We start from the raw sequence: 17,070 nt of genomic DNA, 5'->3' as shown, positions 1-17,070 counted from the left end.
GCACACACTTTAAGAGCTTGAGTTAGTTATGGCAGCCATCAACTGGTCCTGCAACTGCAGTTGTGAGTTGTGGCAGGCAGACCAAAGTGCAACTGCAGTTGTGAGTTGTGGCAGGCAGACCAAAGTGTAGTATCCAGTTATAACTGCTTTCAGTCCTGGGGCTAGTTAGTATTATAACGTTTACATTCACTGGCTGAAGTAGGAAATGGCGGTAGGCAATGCATCCAGCTCCCAGCCTCTGTTCCGACCTAAAAGGGTAGAATGCCTTGAAAGTGGCACATGTACAAAGTTGGGACGCTTATTTTGGCACGGAGGGAGTACTACTGTAGTAGTACCTCCGTCCTGGTTTATTAGCCCCCTTCGTATTTTGTGCTAAATTTTGACTTTAAATTTAACTAACAAAATATTGATCAATATAATACGATATAATTTTTGATGACATACATCAATATTTTGTTAGTTAAATCTCTAATCAAAATTTGACACAAAATACGAAGGGGACCAATAAACCTGGACATAGATAATACTCATTTTCAGCTTGGAGGTTTGTTTGACAATTTTTTTTTTCCGTTAAGACAATTTTATTTCTCAGCTCGGAAACAAAACCTCATCTTCTGCAAGAAGAATGGTCTCGGGTACATTCGATATACAAGGATTAAGAGAGGGAAAATGACATAACTAGGGATAGACCAACGTATCAATGTAGTATGATTTTTACAGAGCACTGGTCCAATTAAATCGCCATCTCCGGCACAGAACAAGGACATGGATCACAAGATCAGAGTAGCCTCTCTCTCCCCCAACAAAAGGCAGACGGCCGCGAAGCAAAGCAATAAAGCCCCATCTAACTCCAATACCCCAAGCTTAGAACAGCAACACAATACTACACTTATTCTAATTACATGGAACGAGCATATGTGTATGGCTATCTACCAGCTATGCACTGTAGACAAACCGCCATCAATCTTGCGAGCCGATCCATCACTTCCGGAGGAAAGCCCATGGTCCTCTCGCTGCCCCCATCCTGCAGACACCAGTCACAAAACCTTGATGAGCCCTAATTGAAGATTATGAACACATATTTTGCAAGGATTTCAAGAAGAACAGTTCAATTTCAGCAGGATTTGAAAACATTACTCCTGTAAACGGCACTAGAAAAGGGTCGGGGATACCGAAGAAATGGAGGTACTGATGAGGTGATGAGGAGGGGGGGGGGTAGGGTGGAGCATAGTATCATTCATACCTCCAGGTGCTGGCTACGGTCCTGAGGCTCATGTAGATGGTCAATGCGACCCATATGCCGATGAATCCCTTGTGCGCAGAGAGGTACACCAGGCACGGTATGGATATGGACGCCACCCCAACCTGAAGGTTTCCATGGGATCCAATTTCAGTCTCGGGACAAGTTTCAGAGCTAAAATATTTGATGCTGCTACGGAAGGATCTACGGTACCATGGAGTATGCAGAGTAGGTGTAGTCTTGTGCTCCGAAGTTGATGCCGTCGAACACGAACGCCAGGGCGTTTATCGTCTGCGTGCCGGCGACGAACTGAACATCCCCAAACAGAGCTATATTCAGTGTCTGAGTCCTGGGAAATAGTCATCTCTCGTATGGAGTTCTCGTGTTTTGAACAGCCAAGGCTCTTACCGGGATGCCTTTGTGGATGACGTCGATCACAGTGGCGTCCTTTGTGAAAACGCCGGCGCCGAACTTCATGAAGAGACCGAGCACCACCGTGAGACCCATCCCCAGAACGATGCTCAGCTGCAAGGTGAAGGACATCGTCATTAGCCTCTTCTCAGTGAACCAAAATACGAACCTTTTGCGTGTTCTAGGGGGTAAAAAAGGGAGAAGTGGCAAGAATCAACGGTGACAAACCTGCAGAACACGAGAGGTCGCGGCAATCACCTTCTTGTGATCGTTCTTGGCGAACGCGCTTGCGAGCACTGCCTGCAAGAACTCATCCACAACACGCCCCAGTTCAGTACACTCTCTAGTCTCTACTGAAGCTGTTTCTCATGGACTAATTAATCTATGGGAGTATGACATGGCAATCTGACCTGTCCAGCAACGGCCAATCCATCGGCGAGAAGTGACGTCGCGAGCCAGAGCTGGCAGCAGATCTGGAAGGCCGCCATGATGGTTGGTCCGTCGCGGGCAGCCAGCGACGACGCCAGAGTGACGCAGAAAGTCACTGCTACCACCCTCGCGAGCAGCAGGAATCCTGAAGAAAACAGAGCACTTTCAGAGCCATTTCCAGGGGACCAGTGCGAGATGTTATCCAGTTCCAGGGTTCCAACTGTATCTCACCACACCCAAGAAACCGCCCAAATTTCAGGGATTTAAGGCTCGGTGGGATAACATCAACTTGCTGGACGAGCCGACATATTAAGATCATGGTTATCAGGTACCTGAAGAAAAAGATGGAATTGGGAGTTGTGAGGACGGACTGAAACACATAGGCTCTAGATGCTACTGGTAGCGGTGAAACCTACTGGGAAATGACATGAGCAACTGCTGCACCAGTGACACCCATGTGGCAAACAAACATCAAAATTGGGTCTAGGATGATATTTGTTGCATCTCCAACCACTGCAAAAGAAATTGTAAGGAAATGTTAGTAACGCTTCAAATATTTTTCCTTGGAAACAGATATCCATATTCCAGCTGAAAGAATGTAAATCATCACCAGGTATTCTTACCGGTAGCATACAACGGTGTCTTTGTATCTTTGAAGCCTCGGAAAACACCCTGCATTGCCAAAGACAGGAGAACAGCGGGAGCGCCAAGTGATCTGATCGTTAGGTATCGAACCGCGGGTTCTAGCATTGGTGAGTCCTGGAATAGTGTGATGTAGATGAAGATATGAATTAGCATCATGGATAGCAAGAAACTACAGAAGTAAAATAAACTTGGACATATAGAGATGGTAATAACACCTACATGTTTCACACCCATGATGCCCAACACAACTTTCGCCGAAAAGATGAGGAACACGGCCTGGACTAGCCCGAGAAATGAGCCAACGATTAGAGCCGATGTCACAGAAGGTATGTACCTTCTCTTGCACCCTTGATTGGAGGGATCAGCACACTCTGTGGGTATACAAGAATTAGCGCACACTGGAGTATCACCACCTGTAAAACGGAGTTCCACATAGGGATTCATGAAGAATGCTTCAGTCCTGAGGTCAAATCAAATTACTGTTTAAAAATATATGAAACCAGGTATACTGCGAGAAATCGGTACCAGATGCGGGCACATTGCAGGCATCTGAATGCACATGAGCGGCTTTCTCAAGGTCTTTGCTGTTATTTTCTTCTATGTATTTGCTAATGATGGCATCTTCTTCAGCGACGAATGATGTTGTTACGCTAACGAGCGGGTAGATACAGACTTTCGAGACTTGGTTAAATATGGCAATAGAAACACCAACAGCTGCTATCTCCACCGAACCTGATCATTGAGAAATTGTGAACATATTTCACTGCATTAAATCTCAGAGCAGTAGCAGCAGCCTATCTCTTACAACGCACAAAGTAATGTGAGATAACTATGAGAACAGATGTCTGAAAGACTAAAATTATCGTTTGCGACTTGCTTAGACAAGCAACGGAAAACTAAAGCCAAGGACCTGGCATACTAAAAGTACAGAAAAAATGAGTATCTTTCAAAAGAACCACACATTTTTTCTGTGTAAATGGGGAACATACTCAAAACGGAAAATATCAAAATGGGGCTGCGGTGACGCCTTTCGGCGAGAAAAGAAACGAACGAATGGTTATTTCAAGGTAACAAAATGAAGAGAATGAACTCAGCATGTGCCTAGCTAACCAATTGTATGACGAGAAATTGCTAGTGGCACGCAAAGGAATATTCGGAACAGAAGCCTTTGTGATGCACAAAAGAACAAATAAAAACCAACAATACTGTTACTTTAGGTCTTTTATATAAGTATATAAAAACACCAATGTAACCGAATTAAAGGAAAGAAATGAGCAATTTATCAGCCATGACCATTAGCAAAAACAGAAGAAGAAGGTGGGCGGAATCGTCGGCAAAGGTGAAAAATTCTCCGGCGCGCATTTCGTGGAAGGTTTTTTGGCGCCAAATGAGCCAGTTACATGTCCAAATCAAGCGATCGATACTGTAGACCGAAGTCAGTTACTTTGCCAAACTGACAAACCGGAAACTGAAGTAGGGACTATCCACTGACAGAAACAGCAAAGGTGGTACATATCCGGAAATTCCCTTGTACGACTACCTAAAGTTAGGACTGCCGGTGAAAATTAATTGAGAAGCTCTATCCATGGTGAAAATTAATTGAGAAGCTCCATCTATCCCGCGGAAATTCCGCAAGACGCGAACGCCCGCGAGGGAGGTGCTACAAGTGAACATGGTGCAGCAACAGCGAGCATAGAGGTTTCTTCTTCATTGCATACATAAACAGATAGATTGGTTGATTTGATGGCCGTATGTATTTACCTAGACGTCCGATGAATGCTGTGTCCACCAAGGAGGCGAGGGGATCGGCGGCCAGAGCAAGCGACGCCGGCACCGCAATGCGCAGCACCTCCGACCCGAGCTCATCGAGCTTGAAGACACTCCTGCGACAGGTTACAGTTAAGCACATCAGACGTGAGGAACACGAGCACTCCTAAGACAGACGTACTTGGGCGCAAGGTGAAAGGAAATCGACGAGATGCATGGGACGGCGAACCTGATGTTCATGACGAAGAGATACATCCCTGTCGTCCTGGGCCAGCCGGACAATGCAGACGGCGCCGGAACATCCTCCGCCGCCTTCTCCTCTGGGCCGTGTCCGTTCGCCGCCGCGGCAGCGCCTGCAGGAACGTCGACGGCCACCCGCTTCTCCCCCACGGTCATGCTCGCGGCCGCGCCCTCCTCCATACACAGTGGATGCTTGCCCGAGAGGTCGATCAACCGATCGTTCGCTCGTTCAGGGTATATACGTGCTCGGACGGAGGACTGTGCGTGAGAGGAGGGATGAGAGCACAAGGAGAAGCGGCAGCTCGCCCCTACTTATAGGGAAACCGATCAGCAGCTGTCACATGGAAAGGCGAATGGGGGCAGGGCGTGTCAGTCAGTCCGTCAGATGTGGCGATGTGCTCCACAACGGTGAAATGTGTCTCTCAAGAAATAAATCAGCTTTTCCCTCTGAAAAAAAGAGAGATAAATCAGCTGACATGGAAAAAGGAATCAGCTCGTGCCGTGCGTGCAGTTATGTGTGCGTGTGGTCAGTGTGCGCATGCAGCGGAAGCAAAGGCGAAAACAGAAAGGAATCGAAGTTTTTTTCGTTGCAAGAGCAGGAAAGCGACCAGCCGCTGTGACGACCGGGCCGGGGCGCAACGCGACATGGCCGGGCGTTACGGGCCGGCTGGCGATGCGTGCGGCGAGCCAACGGCAAGTTGCACGAGGTACATGCTCCTGCCGACGACAATGGAGCGGAACGCCCGTGGTCCAAGGCTGGCCGCCGGGAACGCTCCGATCGTCGAGTGCCCAGCGAGCTGAGGGACCGATGCGCCGGGCGCAGCCGGAACGCGTGACGGGATGCGTGTGCGGGACGCCGCCGCGCCGGGCTGGCCGGGGTTCCGGGCGGGGTATTGGTTGGTACCGTTACGTTGCGTGATCGAACGCACAAGCTAGTGGACATGGCGGCCCAGCGGTGCCGTCGTCGATCCGTCAGTGCCTTCCCGGCAAGCAACTACCATACGTACCACCGTTGGGATGGCCTCGGCGATACGTACGGTACGGCCTCGCCGGCCGGCGTAGGCGGCATGGGCTATCGATCATCGTCTCGACCAGCTTTTCTGACCGGCCGGAAAGAGTTTCTGTTATCGGAACCCCCCTCATCTCTCGTACGGCAAATGCATGCTTTTGTTTGCTGGGAAGTAAGATGCACTTGTGAGAATACTACATCATTTGAAACGCAAGAACATTTTTGTCGCAAGAATAGTCGTGCAAATTATTCATGATTTTCCTTCGCCCATCGAACCACAATCGTTGCATGCCAATGGTTAATTTCCCACGTGCCGGGTCATCCGGTCAGATGCAAGTAACAGGATAGAGATTCGGATCAACAACGGGCAGTGGCAAGGCGGCATGGCAAAAAGGGGAGGATTTTTGGGGTCTCGCTCAACGCCTTGCCCATTTGTAGGACGCCTAAAGATCATGATGAAGCTTCAGCGCGACGATTATCGTAGAGGGGACCTCAGATGTTTGGATAGGCACCGGTTTTGAGTATCGGAGGGGAACAACTAACTTGATACCTAGACGCCGATAGAACTACCGATTCTCCTTTTTCACGCTGCAAATAATATATACCTTAAAGCATACAAAAGCAACTGATGTGATATTGTTACTCTAGATATGCAACGTAGTAATTTTTACAACTGTCACAAATTAATTTCTTACGTCCATTTTCATGTAACAAATTGTGTGCGTGCAGTGAAAGATCATCTTACTAAATGTATTACTCAAACTACGGATGTATATCATTTCTAATGTAGTTTGGGCCATTCTAACATCAAGTTCACTATAATTTTGGTACAGGATTATAGTAAAAAAAATGGTTACGAGATAGTGCATGCTTATGGGTTACCCACTAGTAACTTAGTAGATTTTTTTTGACATATCACATGCATGGTTGTTCGGTTTTGAAGAACTAGGGTAGTGGTTTTCCAGTTGTGTTCGTTAGCCACCCCATATATACTAGTCTCCTTTTTGCCCTTTTTATACTAGAATCTTCCTCCTCTTCAAGGTGGGAAGATGAAAAGAGGCAGTCATCTTGGTTTCCTCCTCACTACTCATGGCTATTTCTCTCTTCACTCTTTCCAATGAGAAAGATGACAGGAGTCCCTCCCATCTTATTTGGATATATCGCTGAGACTAGTACTTGTCATCATGTTTTTATAGGCAATTTCCCCCATCTAGCATTGGGGAAAGGAGAGGCGAATATGCATTCAATGGGTTGAACTATATTCCAAACATCTGTAGAACTAGAATGATGCTTGTATATACCAAAAGGTACATAGTCATTCTGGATTATTCCTCATCAACGGTAAGGGAGTAAATATAATGCAGACCCCTCAGCTACAATATATGCGAGGCTTTTAGTATGCCATAAGTTTGCCCTCTGTCGCTCCATTTTCTAGAGTGGATTTTGCGCAACTAGTTGCCACTACATTTAATCATTCAAAAAACAAATCTCCAAGTTTGCACAAAGTTGTGAATGAGCACCCCTACACGTACGACTCTTTCTATCCGATTTCCTGTACGGCACATGTCAACTGCCATCCATCACTATCGCTTCATGGGCTGCAACCAGCGACCATAGCATCGTATGAAAAACAGACGCGAAGGTGTTGTATGCACAGTGATTTTATTGTGAAATAATGTGTGCATGTAGTAAGTCATGCTATACCGTGTGGACTGACACACATTAATCAAATCAAAATGTTTGACTCACATGACATGTACCAAAATGAATGTTTTTTGGTTAGATAACTCGCACACTATTCATTTCTTTTTGTGTTGAACAGTTAGCTAACTTGCATCACCTTTTTTCTTTCACATTTTTTGTAAACTCGGGAAAGTATTGAACAGAGAAAATATGTGTTGTGTAGTGGGAACTAAGTGCCGAATTTACTTTCCACATTTCCCGTCCATATCCTTTGCAGGAAAATGACTTGGCTTTTTTAACACTACACTAGTGTCAAAAAACGTCTTACATTATGGGACGGAGGGAGTATTAAATATACTTCAACCATTTAGTGTACCCCGTGTCAACTAAGCCACAAAACATCAAACATAGTTCATCGCCAACTTTTATGAAAAGCAAACTGATCTTAAGCCACAAAAACATCAAACATAAATATGTATTGGGCGCCACTAACTCTCCTAGTGCTGTGATTATGTTGCTGATGTGCCACTAGCAGTTTGGACTGACCACTTATATAAATAATTCCAATCATACATAAGTTGGTACGTTGCTCTTTCTACTTTTGATTGGCTAGCAAGGTAACCTCGCTCCTTTTGACCATAATTGTGTACCAGGGTGGAGTCATCTAATTGTATGTTGACAAAACTCAAAAGGCAAACGACTCAGTGATAACAGCAAATTTAGTGTACGACATGTACGATAGTATGGTGTCAGCATATCGTTTATCGTATCACGTTAGAATTTTTTAGTGACGTGGAGAACAAAGACTGGGTCGAGAGTCAAGGGAGTGTGAAAAAGTCTAAGCATTAGAATGAAAGGATGGAAGAAACAACAACATTGAATAAAGAGAAAATAATCGTGTACTGTACCAATATTGTTCTTGAAACAAAATTCTCTATGGCTACATTGCTATCCTTTTGTGCCATCTTCAGGTGGCATGGTTAAATACAACAAGAGAAGCCAACCATCTGTACTAGAAATAAAGAACACGGTAGTGCGAGACTTTGTTTTCATGGATAACAATGTCCTATCAAAGTTGCGGCGTTTCAATTCCCTATGCTTAGATACATCTGAGAGTTGCGACCGGCGATTCAGACTCCAGAGAATATGTTAAAATAGACTGCTCAAAATTTAATTTCTTTTTTGTGATAACCAAATTTAACTCAAATACCTGGCATCCAGTCTCACTATAAGTTTCCTCAAGAATATCTTGCCCAAGATAGTGCTTCAAGGATAAGGCTACAAATAGACAGATGTGACAATTGACTTGAAGCTCCACAACAAACAATTCTGGGGGAGAATGCATAGCATAAGATGTGATACTAATGCTCGACAAAACTTGTCATACCTGGTGATTCCAAAATAAAGTTAGGGCTTACTGGCTAGCACCATCTATGTTGGGCCAGCCAGGGTTCGATCATCATGCTCACCAAGTTCCTCTTATGCATGGCCATTTTTTTTTGTAATTCTTATATTCTTAAATCTTCTGGTTGAACAAAGTATCACCGCAGACAATCATAGTTGTGCATATTTGTATATATTCTGTATATTTTTACTAAATCTTTTTTGTTGTGACCGCAGAAAAGTGTACAACTAAAAAGACACGAGTTGGCCAGCTATCACAATCGCAGTGAACAAAATAGCTCGAAACAGTATCATTGAATTTGAAAAGGTTCGGGGTAAACCAATCAACACACCGAGAAAACAAGTACAGTAACAAAACTACCGGTGTTCTGTCTAGTGCGTATTTGACCAGTCACATATACTCCGCTCTTATCATCTCCTGCATCCGTAGTCCGTAAATTTGAGTATTATCACTAGCAGACAAACAAATAAGCAATGTTTGATCAAATGGTTTTATCCCGAATGTTGGCCACTCTAAAAGCAAAAAAGCCAAGAAATGTCGCATTATATATATCCCGATCGAACTGTTTATAAATGTATCCAACAAAAGCGTTGTGGAATGCGAGCTGCGTCATCGGCAAGTTAAGCAGCTTTAGGAGACTAATACCATGCTGATATGTGGTGCCTGCCAGCTTTGGAGTGCTTGGTTGAAATGAAGCAACAAAAAGGCGTTACGATATCTGAATCTACTGACGTGTGGTTACCCTGATCGCTCTTCCTTTCGGAACAGCAACCAGGCCAGCTTTGGACTGGTGCCGGCCAACTTTAGAAAACCACTACCCGATGCGTGAAAAAGAAGACTTAAAGGTGCACATAAACGCGCGAATAATATGGCTATCAATCGGTTAAGCTTCTCTGGCACAGCATCTATATTCCTGGAAATGCAGCTTTTCATGGTTTTAAATTCTGAATTATGTGTATACTGTATGAATATATGCATTATTGTTTGTTCAACTACGTACGTAGCAGTCTCATGCAGAAGGATACAACCAAGCACTACTCCTGCAAAAAATAAAACAAAATGTGTAGAGTGTTGGACTAATACCCAGCAACGATCGATCGCAGTCCAAGCGTACAACGTGGACAGAGACACGACGGCCGGGCCAGTTTGTGGTTAGGAAAACACTTGCACTTGCTCGGATAGTTGGTTACGTTTAACCATCACCTACTCTAGTTAGAACGTCGGTACACTGAGAACTACGCATCACGGCCTGCCGTGCAACACGTCACCGAGACCCGTCACAGTCGATCGCTACGCTCGGCTCAGCCATGCCTCGAAGGCATTAGCTATGTTCTTACGATCGATCGAGCTCCTGTCCGAAGAGTGCTCTATCGATATGCGATGGATGATCTAGCTACCTGTAAGAACGATCAAGCAGAAGCAGAGACAGAAGCCATAGCAGAGCATGCGCATGCGTACCTCTGGCCTGAAGTAGCAAAGTGGCTGGCGACTGGGTGCAGAGCGGCTGTGTGTCTTGGTTGCACTTGCACTCCTGGGCGCTGAGTGCAGAGAGCTACTGGCTGCTGCTCCACACTGGCTCGTGGACCCTATAAATAGGCGCCGTGCGAGGGCGGCCGGAGGCACGATTCACGCGTGGCGCGGCTCGCGTACTTGCGGTCGCGCGACGGCTCGAGGGTCCGTTGGATTCCCGCTGCCTTTTTCGCTAGCTCTGGAGTCCAGGTCGGAGTCGCAATAGCTAGGAGAAAATCCTTGTTTAGTCGCGGGCCGCGTGGCCAGCACAGGCCCGCGCGTGTCGCCGCCGTACGCCGGGCCGCGCACCGGCGCCCCGTCCGCCGTGTCACTGCGCCATTGGCGGCTCGCCGGCCACGAAAGGTCCGGTTGCAGCGGGAGCGCGGTGATGTGTGGCGTGGTGCGGTGTGCGTTCACCAGTATACAAGTCGAGGATATAGGTCACTCACTAGGGGCTCTCTGAATAAAAGAGACCAGCAATGGAAAGCCTGGCCTACTTCTTTTCCTGGGGGATGATGGCCCAACTGTTAGGCCCGCCCGCCTGCGTCGCTTTCGTATCACCCCTAGTTTACGCATACGTCTGTGTGGAAACTGGAAAGGAGCTGCACCGAGGAAGGAGAAGGTTGCGGGGGTTGGTCAGGGTAGCAGTGACACTGGAAGTGGTGCACGCGCCATGGATTTTATTTTATGTCTCGACCGAGGACAAGCTAGGCCACCAAGGACGGCCTGAGCTACGACGGTCGCCGGGCGAAGCACTCCCGAATAATTTTCCTGCTGATAAGTTGATCTGGTGATTGCTTTTTGGTCTGAATTCTTGTGCGTGCGCGCCAGTGGTCGCTTGCGTGTGAGATGTCGCGCTCGCCGTCGGTGCTAGCTGGGTGGCGGCTCTCTCCATCAACCGCGTTGCCAACAGTGGAGAAGAAGCTTGCGTCGACTACGGTAAAATTACTGGTTGATGTCTTTACATTCCACCCAAACCAGAAGCCTAGGTATGTACATGAATGGAAAGTTCGACCTCTGCAACTGACGCCAACGGTATAAAATTTAAAGTTTGTTGGAGCATCTACAGTCAGACTTAGCAAATCCACCCCTCTACAGGCCTAAACGTCCGCGGATGCGCCGGGACGCATTCACAGACAGCATCCGACGGCCCTCAAAGCTCCTGTCGGACAGCCATGCTCTCCATATTTGATCATTCAAATTCAGGCACGTTCGGCATACACAAGAGAATTGAGTACTTCCACAATTCAACCATAATTCATACAAGAATACATAGTTAAAACATAAAATTTATTTGAAGTGCACAATTCAAACATTAAACACCTTGGTTTCCTTCTTGGTTTTCATTGTGGGTCCATATATGCTTCACAAGATCATTGAGTACCTCTTCATCTTAAGGATTCTGATGCATCTGAAGAAAATTCACGATCTAATATGCATCTTGATCCAGGATATGGACTTGTTATTCAGGCTTATCGAAATCATGGGTTTGGACTGCCCCTTCTCCCTCGTCCTCGACAATCATATTGTGCAAAATAACACAACACATCATCAGCTGCCACAAAGTTTCGATTCCCACATCATTGCAGCTCCATGAACAATTCCCCAACGAGCTTGGAGCACTCCGAATGCCCTCTCCACATCCTTCCTAACCCCTTCTTGCATTGGAGCAAAGTGGCTTTCTTGTTGTCATGGGGATCGGATATGGTCTTCAAAAACGCCATCCAGTGAGAATAGATACCCTCTACAAGGTAATACCCCATGTTGTAGTGGTGCCCGTTGACAGTGTAGTTGTACGACGGCGCTTCCCTCCATTGTAAAGTCTCCTAAACAAGGGAGATTGCTGGAGCACATTGATATCGTTGTGAGAGCCACGCATGCCAAAGCATGTCAAATCCATAAGTCTTTTGATGCCACCGCTTCAAGTATGATGGTGCCTCTTTGGCGTGACCTTGGTACATCCCGTGCAAACCTTTGGGACAGTTCTTCCATTGTCAATGCATGCAATCAGTTGAACCGAGCATACCCGGAAAGTCTTTTGTCGCTCTAATAGTCATCGACTTTTCTGTATCTTGCACATTTGGTTCTCTCAGATACTCTGCTCCAAACACCTGCACTACGACGCGAGCTAATCTCATAATAACAGTGGTCTTCAGGCATCTGCTCTCCCCCATCCAGACCATCTCACCAACGACACCGTCGGCGGTACCTAGTGCAAGCATCCTCATAGCAGCCGTGCACTTCTGCTTAGTAGAGAATGAGAGTTGTCCGCAATAATCCCTGGTGAGCTTGAAGTAGGAATCATGTGCCTCCATTCCGTCCATCACGCACAAGAACAAGGGTTTGCGCATACAGAAGCGTAGACGAAACCATGCACCAGGAAATGTTGGCGCGGGTTGGAAGTAGTCCTTGTAGAGTAGCTGCGCCCTAGCGACTCTATTCCTGTTCAGAACTCTTCTCCCTTTGATCGAATCATTGAAGTTCAGAATGTGCTCCACCTCTCTGTCCATTTCCAGTTGAATGCTCATGATCATCAAGACCTCGACTTCTTCGTCCAACGAAGACGGATAAAAGAATTCAATTTGCATTAACTCATCAAGATACGTGTTTCCATACTCCTCATCCAATGAACCATCTGAATTCATCATTTTCCCATGAAAGAATCATAAATTAAAAGCTGATTGGACAATTTGTCAAACACGTAAGGGAATGGTGTAGTCCGAGAATAGTAGGACATACCACGGCGACGTATGTCACTTTGCTGATGTCTAGAGCGGCGAGATGGATTGGGAGGAGGGTTGTGGCGGTGGTTACAACACTGAGGGGTCAGGGCAACAAAGGATGTAGGGTGGTAGGGGAGCTAGTGGAAGGCCTGGGTGGACGAGGGAGAAGAAAGGAGAGGCAAATGGCTCGTCCGGCAAGGTCGGGGGGTAACCTAGTGCAATTTGTTGTGGGTCCTGCCTGTCGGATTTGACATGCAGGACACGCTCGGACGCGTCCGGGTCTCCCCGCATCCGCCCCAGATTTGGTTTGGATATGAGGGGTGTCGCTTAGCCAGGACATATAGGTCCGACTGGGTCACCTTTTTGCGACGGACCAGTGACCGAGCCGTCCGTCCAGACGTATAGGGGTGGGTGTTGAGGAGCCCGACTGTAGATGCTCTTAGCATCTATATTTTGGATGGAAAACCAATTAAAGGCTGCCAGCTGAATGCACCTACATTGCGATAGAGTTACAAATATTGGTAGAGATCAAAGTTGTATCCTAGAATGATGTCGGGAAGATGTCTTGTCCTCGTCTGTTAGGGTCGACGCCTGAACACGGCTGTGAACCTCTGAATAGTCGTCATCACGAAAGGCTACACACTTGTAGACGTGGGTCATCAGGTGGACAACATCTCCACACCTCTTTAATTTTGGTTCTCAAATCGTCGAGCGATGAGGCCATTCTTGCTAACCCACAAGTATAGGGGATCGCAACAGTTTTTTAGGGTAGGGTATTCAACCCAAATTTATTGATTCGACACAACGGGAGCGAAAGAATATTCGCAAGTATTAGCAGTTGAGTTGTCAATTCAACCACACACGAAGAACTGAATATCTGCGGCAGAGTGATCAACAACACAGTAGTATGATAGTTTGATAACAGTGGAAACAGTAACATCAGTAACGTTAACAACAACAGTTTTTTAGTGATTGTAACAGCAGCAGTAGTAAAAGTAACTTAGCAAAGATCAATGTATGAAAAGCATAGGCACTGGATCAGTGACGGATAATTGTGTTGGATGACATTCATCATATAACAGTCACAACCTAGAGCAACATGGAACTAGCTCCAATTCATCAATGTAATGTAGGCATGTATTCCATATATAGTCATACATGCTTATGATAAGAACTTGCATGACATCTTTTGTCCTACCCTCCCGTGGCAGTGGGGTCCATAAGGAAATTAAGGGATATTAAATCCTCCTTTTAATAGAGAAGCGAAACAAAGGATTAATACATAGTGAGTACATGAACTCCTCAAACTATGGTAATCATCGGAAATAATCCCAACTATTGCCACCTTGAGGGTATGTGGATCATAACACGTACTAGATGCGTATAACTTGCAAGATAGGATCAAGAACTCAAATATATTCATGAAAACATAAAGGGTTCAGATTTGAAATCATGGCACTCGCCTAGTGACAAGCATTAAGCATAGTAAAGTCATAACAACATCAATCTCAGAACATAGTGGATACTAGGGATCAATCCCTAACAAATTAACTCGATTATATGATAAATCTCATCCAATCCCATCATTGTCCAACAAGCCTACAAAGGAATTACTCACTCCCTATGGTGAGCATCATGAAATTGGTGATGAAGAAGGGTTGGTGATGATGATGGCGACGAATCCCCCTCTCCGGAGCCCCGAATGGACTCTAGATCTGGCCTCCCGATGAAGAACAAGAAGTGGCAGAGGCTCCATATCGTAAAATGCGATGAACCTTCTTCTCTTATTTTTTTCTCGGGAAATAAGAATTTATAGGCTTGAGATTAGGGTCAGCGGAGCCATGTGGGCCCCACAAGCTACATGGGAGCGCCCAGGGGGGTTGTCGCGTCCATGTGGCTTGTGGGACACTGGTGGGTCCCCTCTGTGGATCTTCGCTCCAGTATTTTTTATATATTTCATAAAAAATATCCAAAAGTTCTGTCCAATTCCGAGAACTTTTATTTCCACACAAAAACAACACCAGTCTGGGTTAGTTTAATTCATATCATGCAAATTAGAGTCCAAAACAAGAGCAAACGTATTTGAAAAAGTATATATGATGGAGACGTATCATCCATTGACGGGCTACAGAACCACCAACCATTAACTACCATTGAATCTCCCGCTACATCATCTCTTGGATGAGACCGCTTATCGCAAATAGTTCGTATGAATCAACTGTATGCCACGTTTCGCACACGCAACTCTAATTTGAATCATGTTTGATGTCTCTGCCATTGCAAATAGTTAGTATAATTTTTGATGGTTTTCTTACAACACCGTTTGCGATTAATGCATCACATAAAGTTTCATTGAAGGGTCTCTGATTGTAGTGTCGCGTTAGCAGCATCCTACAACAGTGTTCCTTGCGGTCAAAGAAGGACCCCAACCGACTAACGAGGTGCCCACAAGGCAACCCCGCGCGGCCAGGGGGTGGCACCCCGATGCCTTGTGAAGGTTGTGCGCCTCCATTTGCGTTGATTCCACATCCCAAAAATCTCATACCTTCCAAAATACATCACTGTAAAATTTTATCATGTTCGGACTTTGTTTGATATAGATATTCTGTGAAACAAAAAGCATGCAAAAATAGGAACTTACACTGGGCACTGGATCAATATGTTAGTCCCAAAAATAATATAAAATGTTGCCAAAAGTATATGAAAGTTGTAGAATATTGGCATGAAACAATCAAAAAGATATTTCGGCGGATCACACCTCGGTGCAGTTACCTCAGAACTCCTGGAGAGCCCAGCATATCCTCAACATTTGTATTCAATATACGAGCGATGTCTTCTGACAAATCGTTATATAGCCACGGTATGCACCAATTTGACTTGAGATTTTTGCTAAGCTGGGTTGCCTAGCTCCTGTGCTTACCCTCTATGTTCCTGACAAATTCGGCTAGAGGGTAAAGGGAGCACCTCTGCGATTGTTACTTTCGGGTCAACCGAGTAAGTACCTCAGACGGGTGAAGCCAAAAGCTAGCAATCACAAGAATATAATTGGTCCGCAACCGAGAAAGTGAAACTAAGGGCCTTTTCAAGTGGTACTAGCATAGGGTATGAATCCCACTTATTCAGTCGAGGATATTTCTACATTAAGGCCTTCGAGCAAGTATAGCGGATATAGGCTAACAAGTCATAGTTAACATGATATCCTGGGAAAAGGAACTGTTAGACTTGCGTTAAACATTAATATAACATAACTCTCTGCAAGACTTGTGTTTTGATCTTATGGCTAGATTGCCTTGTCCCCCATAACCGTTACCTGAGGACTTGGGACGACATTGGGCACACTCCTCGTCCCCTGGATGAGGAGGTAGAAGCCGATGGCTAGTTACCAAAGTATAACATCTGCAGATTTGAGCATTCAATATGACAGACATACTTTGATACATAAAGTCATCATTAAGCATAAACTGACTATAAAATCTATTCAAGGCCATCTATAAGGTTATCAAGGAGACAATCATGATTGGTTAGCTGAACAGTTGACATGACGTTGTCATAATTCTCGTTGGATTTGATTTCCTTTCCATCAAGCCCCTTGCGGTCGACCCTCGCAAGCTCTTCGGTCTTCAATAGACAATAATGTGTCTTAACCATGGCACATGCTTCTCGAGGACCTTCTTGGCAGGCTGCCACCTTACATGTCTAAATCCGCGCCTAGCTCCCTTCAGGCGTTTAGCGAGCTCAGTCATATCCCTTGGCAGGGGTTTGTTGGTCCATAGAACTCGAAAAATCTTCTCCATGGATTTTTGTTGGTCCTTCTCGGCTTTGAGCTGATTACATTCACCGATTTTCCGAAAAGGTGTCTGATGACCTGCCTCCCCTTGCACTTCGGCGTAACGAGCAACTTCTCGAGCTTCCTGAAGGTCCTTTTCAAGTTGACCTATCATCTCCGCAGCTAATAAAAAGTATACAGCTTATACAAGCAGTCATCATATTGTTATCATAGGTCAAGTAT

The 17,070-nt window shown here is 45.7% G+C and overlaps 1 protein-coding gene across 2 annotated transcripts; it reads right to left on the bottom strand.

The window, feature by feature from the left end:
* Window positions 1–655: 655 nt before the first annotated feature.
* LOC101290670 (protein DETOXIFICATION 42) lies at window positions 656–10,754 on the bottom strand. Of its 2 annotated transcripts, none has more exons than XM_044514820.1 (14): window positions 10,288–10,754; window positions 4,722–5,179; window positions 4,487–4,608; window positions 3,251–3,457; window positions 2,945–3,138; window positions 2,704–2,839; window positions 2,497–2,593; window positions 2,312–2,412; window positions 2,062–2,225; window positions 1,880–1,951; window positions 1,649–1,765; window positions 1,454–1,549; window positions 1,244–1,365; window positions 656–1,024 (listed from the first exon to the last, which is right to left on the bottom strand). In XM_044514820.1, exons 2-14 carry the CDS (start codon window positions 4,910–4,912, stop codon window positions 982–984), a joined length of 1,662 nt encoding a protein of 553 aa, XP_044370755.1. In that variant the 5' UTR covers window positions 4,913–5,179; window positions 10,288–10,754; the 3' UTR covers window positions 656–981. The 2 variants fall into 2 exon arrangements, with proteins under 2 accessions (XP_044370755.1, XP_044370757.1); XM_044514822.1 differs by having other exon boundaries at window positions 4,722–5,066.
* Window positions 10,755–17,070: the final 6,316 nt, after the last annotated feature.

This window comes from Triticum aestivum, chromosome 4B (genome assembly GCF_018294505.1).
Source record: "Triticum aestivum cultivar Chinese Spring chromosome 4B, IWGSC CS RefSeq v2.1, whole genome shotgun sequence".
Classification (NCBI taxonomy): domain Eukaryota; kingdom Viridiplantae; phylum Streptophyta; class Magnoliopsida; order Poales; family Poaceae; genus Triticum; species Triticum aestivum.
This window is presented reverse-complemented; position numbering and strand designations above follow the sequence as displayed.